This window comes from Andrographis paniculata, unplaced genomic scaffold, assembly GCF_009805555.1.
Source record: "Andrographis paniculata isolate CXL003 unplaced genomic scaffold, ASM980555v1 Contig38END, whole genome shotgun sequence".
Classification (NCBI taxonomy): Eukaryota; Viridiplantae; Streptophyta; class Magnoliopsida; order Lamiales; family Acanthaceae; genus Andrographis; species Andrographis paniculata.
In genome coordinates this window covers 3,494,959-3,501,438 of record NW_026137571.1, presented here as the reverse complement: position 1 = coordinate 3,501,438, position 6,480 = coordinate 3,494,959, and the positions used below count along the sequence as shown (strand labels likewise).

General features: G+C 33.9%; 1 protein-coding gene across 4 annotated transcripts; it reads right to left on the bottom strand.

Annotated features, from left to right (window-relative positions):
• Positions 1 to 286: 286 nt before the first annotated feature.
• On the bottom strand, positions 287 to 5,038 carry LOC127250935 (putative pentatricopeptide repeat-containing protein At1g12700, mitochondrial). Of its 4 annotated transcripts, XM_051274424.1 has the most exons (6): positions 4,776 to 5,038; positions 2,748 to 4,709; positions 2,557 to 2,660; positions 2,194 to 2,277; positions 1,617 to 1,785; positions 287 to 1,502 (listed from the first exon to the last, which is right to left on the bottom strand). In XM_051274424.1, exon 2 carries the CDS (start codon positions 4,659 to 4,661, stop codon positions 2,868 to 2,870), a length of 1,794 nt encoding a protein of 597 aa, XP_051130381.1. In that variant the 5' UTR covers positions 4,662 to 4,709; positions 4,776 to 5,038; the 3' UTR covers positions 287 to 1,502; positions 1,617 to 1,785; positions 2,194 to 2,277; positions 2,557 to 2,660; positions 2,748 to 2,867. The 4 variants fall into 4 exon arrangements, with proteins under 4 accessions (XP_051130381.1, XP_051130379.1, XP_051130382.1 ...); XM_051274422.1 differs by having other exon boundaries at positions 2,748 to 5,038; XM_051274425.1 differs by having other exon boundaries at positions 2,201 to 2,277; positions 2,748 to 5,038.
• Positions 5,039 to 6,480: the final 1,442 nt, after the last annotated feature.

Genomic DNA, 6,480 nt, shown 5'->3' with positions numbered 1-6,480 from the left:
CTGTCCGTAGTTGGAGAAGCAGTCTGGTGGAGCTGGACGTTGTCCGCTGCCGTCGCTCGCCAATTGATCCGGTCGTTGGTCGATTGAAAGAAAAAAAAGAAATCAAATCTTGTGACTGGAAATCAAAACATAAAAAGTAATCTCTCAATTTCAAACTTTAGTTTAATGTTGTATTTGCTTTAGTTCTTAATTGAAATTTTCAGAATATCTTTTTATGTTTTTTTTTTTTTAATTGGAAAAATATTGATCTAATCACAGTTGGCATATTCATTTGCTCTGGTAGTCATTTAATATTTTCAAATCTCTATTCCTCCACGGGTTGTGGCTTCCACGTCATTAAAAAAAAAAATTATATATCTCTATTCCAAGATATGAATTGAATCGGAACAAATTTTGGTTGAACAAATTGATGATTTTGAGTTAGTATTGATTTTGGCAGTCTAAAACTAAAGCAAAAAAAAATATTGAAGCAGCATCAGAAGTAAGTTTTTGTAAGCCATTGTGTTAGAAAAATTTCAAAGCGTCCATCGTACAATTGTTAGGTTGGACACGTGTTTGTGGTTGTTTTTATTAATATCTAATCTTAGATAGCATAGGATTGATCGGTGAAAAGCTCATACACATTTTCATTAAATAATATAAATATCTAGTAAAATAGAAAAATAGCAGTTCAAACCGAGATACAAAACAATCCAACCCCAACCTTCTTAAGTGCATAATGAAGTTTCGATGCCTACAATAGAGTTTTATCTCTAAACGAACTCCCATGTCACCAAAAAAATAAATAAAAATTACCTCGTAATAGTGTGAGGAGTAGACCCGTAAGTGTGAGATCCTAAATTCAAAACCTCCTAACGCCTCTTGGTTTTGTTCGATTAGTATGACTTACTACTTTTAACTTGCCGGCGTAATTTGCAGATGTTGAGACTCTTTAGAGCAAGCACTAGATCGGCCAAGTTAGCCTTGTATTTCTGGAATAGCAGCATTACCCTCTAGGTCATACGAAAACATTTTCCCAGACCGGCTCTTCCAGATCGGCCGATCAGCTGATGCTTTAGAGACTGGAGAGATCAATAATGACTCCATTCCAGTCCAAGGATTATATATAAATATATATATATATATATATTACTTCATCTTACAAAAACCTGGATCAATAACACTCTTGACATCGCCAATAGCCAAAGAAATCTCAGCAGTATTTGTCGCTCAGGCACATGATGATAAGTTTGCTATTTTTGTTCCCAACCCTCTCATTCGATGCTCAAGAATCTCTTCAGCAGTTTCTATCTCCTCCTGCCCATTTAAGAAAACCGGAATATCGCCCATCAACAGGGGTCGGGTCACATGGATTTGCTGTGCAGTAACCATAGCTGCATCGAAATAATCAGCTTCGGGGGCCTTGGTATATAATGTATTTCAACATAATAATATCTCCTTCCGGGCATTTTAAAATTTGGAGCAAAATCAAAATAATCGCCTGAACGTCTCAGCATAGAGTGCTGCACTTGAAATAAGCAAATTTGAGGTGAGTATAGAACCATGAGATTTCCTTATCACGCAAAAAAGGGTAGAGTAGGGCAAGGGACAGCTGCAAAATACTAATCACTTCGGACCTGATCTTAAGCTTCCACTAGACTTTCTAATGAGTTTGCAATGCCCTTCAGAGTTCAGTCCTTACTTCGCCATTATTGTACCTTGAAGTCAACAAATAAGAGGTTCGCGAAGCCAAATAAAATGTCGGTTGACAGTGTTCTTTCATGGGCCTTATCAACGAGCGCCACACTGAAATAAATACAATAATATCCATTACTCCAAACACATGAAATCATCGCACAACTATTTTAATGTGAATTTCTGATGTATAGTCTTCAAATCAAATAGAATAAACAACCTAAAAAGAGCAAACTTTGTCAGAATAGCCTTCAACGCCCACGTCCATGCAACGGAAACACAAACAGTAATTTTAAACTAAGGATAGATCATCAGAAACAAATCAGTTTCTAATTTTTATTTTTTAATTTTTAATTTATTTTGGTATATAACAAAATGCAAATTTGAATCCTAATTTATTGCAAATTTAAAATGATGTTACTACTTGACATCTCTAGATAATACATTGTTAGTTTTCCCAATGCCAAATGGAATAGCATGAGCTGCCGAACACCCTTACGACAAAAGAAGAAGATATACCTCATACCCCAGTTTTACACCGATTTCTTGAGAAACTCGAACAGCAGCACTCATTTCCACAAAACAACAAATGCACCCCAGTTCCTAGTGTCCGAAGAAAACATTAGCAATAGAACTTCAATGGAACACCCAATAAAAAATAGTATAATAACAATGCCATAATCTTACTACATAAAAACATTGCATTGATAAAGATGGAATATATAATTGGCCAAACATAATCGAACACAAGAAGATTACTGAAACTGAGAAATATCAAAGGAAAGAACAAACAATCTGTAGTTCCACAAGTTTTTAACAATAACACAATGAAATTCATATAAATATAGCCCAGCTGGCTAATTCAAGCAAATCGAACAATACCAGTTATCGCATAAATCTTGATGGATAACTTCAATATACACAACAAGAAGCTAAGATCGAAAAACGCACTGTGCCTTTCCTCTCTTGGGTATTTCTGTAGTGCACTACAAAATAAGGATAAAGCCGAAAAATCAGAATAGGAATCAACGAATCTTTATCAAATTGAAGTTTATAAAGAATGATTTGCTTACCCAACCAGAATTGCAGCATATCGTAGTGCAGAACGATTACGACATAATGACATAAATTTTGGAGTACAGTATGAACTTACATAAAAATCATCAACTTCAGCTCCCTCCAATCACAATGGTTCAAGCAAATCTATTAATAATGTTAAGAAGTATAGAATTATTTCCTCTGGTTTTCTGTAAGTCGAGCAACAACACAGATGTAGAAGAATCCGGGAAAAACCCTCTCTCCGACATCTCTTGAAAAAACACTGCTGCCTCGCCGAATTCACCCTTCGCAAGAAATGCTCTAACAAGGACATTGTAGACAAGATCGTTTGGAAACCAACCTTTTTGTTTCATTTTCACAAAAAATAATTTAGCCTCCTCTAATTTACCATCTTGGCAACATCCACTTATCATTGTACCAAAAGTTACGATATCAGGTTGCAGTCCCTTCGAAGGGAGGTCATTGAAAAGAGCTCGTGCAACATCAAGCTTTCCAGCTTTGCACAATCCATCCATTGCTATATTATAGTAATTCTGATGAAGATCGATTCCCTTGCTCTCCAATTCAACCAACAACGACATTACTTGTTCAACTTGTCCGTTACTACATAAGCCGTCCATCATATTGCAATATGTAAAAAAATCCGGTTTATGTCCCCGGGCTTGCATTTCATCGAATAACTCAAGTGCAGCTGAGCATCTAGACACACTAAATAGCCCCTGCAATACAGTATTGTACGTAGGCAAGTCAAGTTTTAACCTTCTATCCACCATCTCCTGAAAGAGATTCAAGGCGTCGTCTATTTTCTTACTCTTGCAATAACCATTTATCAAGATATTGTAGGTAAAAGTGTCGGGAGAAATTCTCGCACCAACCATCGACTTCAACACATTACTTGCATCATCCATTCGGCCTAGCAAACAAAAACCATCCATCAAAGAATTGTAAGTACGTATATCAGGCACCACATTGTTCTGCACCATAATAAAAATTACGTCGTCCGCCTCATCCACCAAACCTTCCTTACACAAAGCGTCTATCAAAACATTGAAAACGACAACATCAGGGTATACTCTGCAGTGAACCATGTCCTTCACTAGGAATTTAGCTTCCTGTAATCGGCTCAAACTGCACAATCCATGAAGCAGCGAGGTGTAAGTTACAACATCAGGGACGACGCCCTTTCTAAGCATTTCATAGAAAAGCTTAACAGCAGAATCTATCAACCCACCCTTGCAAAAGCCATTAATAAGTGAGGTGTAAACATAATTGTCCGGCGAACAGTTCCTTCGCGGCATAACTCGAAACAATTCAAAGGCTCTTTGAGTTTCCCCGGCCTTACAAAGACCATCTATCACAATACCATACAGAACAACATTAAGTTCAGACGAAGCAAATCTTTCAATCTTCCTAAACAATTCTTGTGCCTCATCAATCCTATTTCCTTGAAACAAACTCTTCAACAATGGACTGAAAGACGATGCATTAGGTTCAAGGCCAAGCTTAAAAAACCACCCCAACAGGGAAAATCCATACCCTACCGAATTCAAAGAACAATAGCAATTAATTGCAATACTCATAGTATACTCACTAACTGCAATCCCCAATCCGCAAATATCTTTAAAGACAAAAATGGCTGTCGAATACTCTCTTAATTTAACTAAACATGAAAGCAGCTTATTGAATTCTCGCACACAAGGCATGGATTTCATTTTAACCATATGGTCATACACGCGCAGAGCATCGTCGACGCCATTGATAATTTCGAACCTGAGCTTGAAATTCTCAGCTTTCGAGCAATCCGATGGTGATTGTGCATCAAATTGGCCGCGGAAGAGAAGTAGGTTTCGACTGCGGGATTGAAATAAAGCTGATTTGTAAGAAATCTTCTGAGGAGCCAAGAGTTGCCCTAAAAAAATTCTCTTCATCCCCCACAAAAATCATACTCCAATCTTCTTCAACATTGGTGTTCAATCCTGAAATAAACCAAGGTAGTTCTCCTCAAATCCTCCCCTATTGTGTTGTGACAGAGTAGCACTCACCTATGTCGATCTTTCTTGTTCTTCCCAACACTGGCACAAGCGAGACCAACCCAAACCTAATTTTCTCGATTTCTCTCCCACCCACGGCCTTTGGAAACGGAGCAGAGCAGAGCAACGCAAACCCAAACCTAATTTTTCTAATTTCTCCCCCAATTTCCCAATGTTTCCGGGGTATATGCGTGTTTTCGTCGGAAGCGGAGGAGAATGAGGAAAATGAAGAAATGTTGGCAGGCGAGAACGATGGACGAAAACGAAGATGACTGGGCTTTGGACGAGGTTTTAGTTTTCTCCTTTTTATATATCCCCTTTAATTTACATATTTTCATTTGAATAAATTATTGTTTAAATATATATATTTAATAAATACAGAGGTCTGTTTGGTTGGAGGGTTTACGAAGAAAGGAGAGGGGAGGAGAAATGATGGAATTCTAAAAAAATTTTGTGTTTGGTTAAAATTTTTTAAGAGGGGAGGAGAAGAGAAGAGAAGAGAAGAGAAGAGAGGAGAGAAGATTTAATTTGTTTAGATTTTTATTCCCTCAGGAATTTGGAGTGGAGGAATTTTATTAAATAATTTTTGCCTACTGTATCCTTTTTTTAACATTTTATTAAATTTTTATAATATTTTTAAATTTTAATATTTATTTATTTTATTTTTTTAATTATACGAATAAATATTAATGTATTTTTTTGTGCATATATCTAAATTATATTATATATTTTAAATTAAAATTTACAATAAATTTAGTGTAATATTTTCAAAAAATAATATATAATATTTTTTAAAAAAATAAATAATTTTAAATTAATTTAGTTTTAAATAGTTGAATTTAATTATAATAATTGATTTTATCAAATAACCATATTATAAAAAATTAATATAATTTTTATAACTGATTTAGTTTGTATAAATTTTACCATATCTATTCTTATATTTGTATATAAAATTATTATTTTTCTTTATTTTGATTTTAATAAATACTTACATTATTTAAAACAAATCACATTAATTTAATTCAAATATATTTTAAAATACTTTTAAATAAATTTAATCGAATTTATTTTATAATTAAGTATATATTTTAATTAATCTTGTTTAAATAATTTGATTTAGTTTAATAATTAATTTAATTTATATAAGTAGATTTGATTTTGACATGATAAGATAAGACTTGGTCTTTATTATATACTTAATTTATATATGATTTTATGTTATGTTGTTACTATTTATAAGTAAATTATGGTTTATCGGTGATGTTAATAAATATCTCATGTATGATTAAGTAATGTGGAATTGAAACAGCACGATGGACTCATATATATTGTTTTCTTATGAATAATTCAGACCAACTTCAAACTATTATTGAATGTCCACCCAAGCACGCACATCGGTCATTATGTATATAATGTTTGGTTCTTCCGATGATTTATAATGTAGTTTTTGTTTTATTATATTATACAAAAAAATTTTGTATCATGTTTTATGAATAAATTAATCAAATTTTATTAAATACTTTTATTTTTTTTTATTTATATGATATAGGGGCAAAATAGTAAAATTATTCTATTTTCCTTTCTGTCCCCTACCTAACCAAACACAAAAATATTGTTTTCCCTCGCCTCCCTTCCCTTCCATATGAACCAAACACACTATTACAATTTTAATATTCTTTCCCCTCCCTTCTATTAAAATCCCTCCCCTTCCCTC

Bases quoted from the DNA above. Each gene is read 5' to 3' on its own strand.
- LOC127250935 (XM_051274422.1), bottom strand. From the start codon at position 4,661: ATGAAGAGAATTTTTTTAGGGCAACTCTTGGCTCCTCAGAAGATTTCT.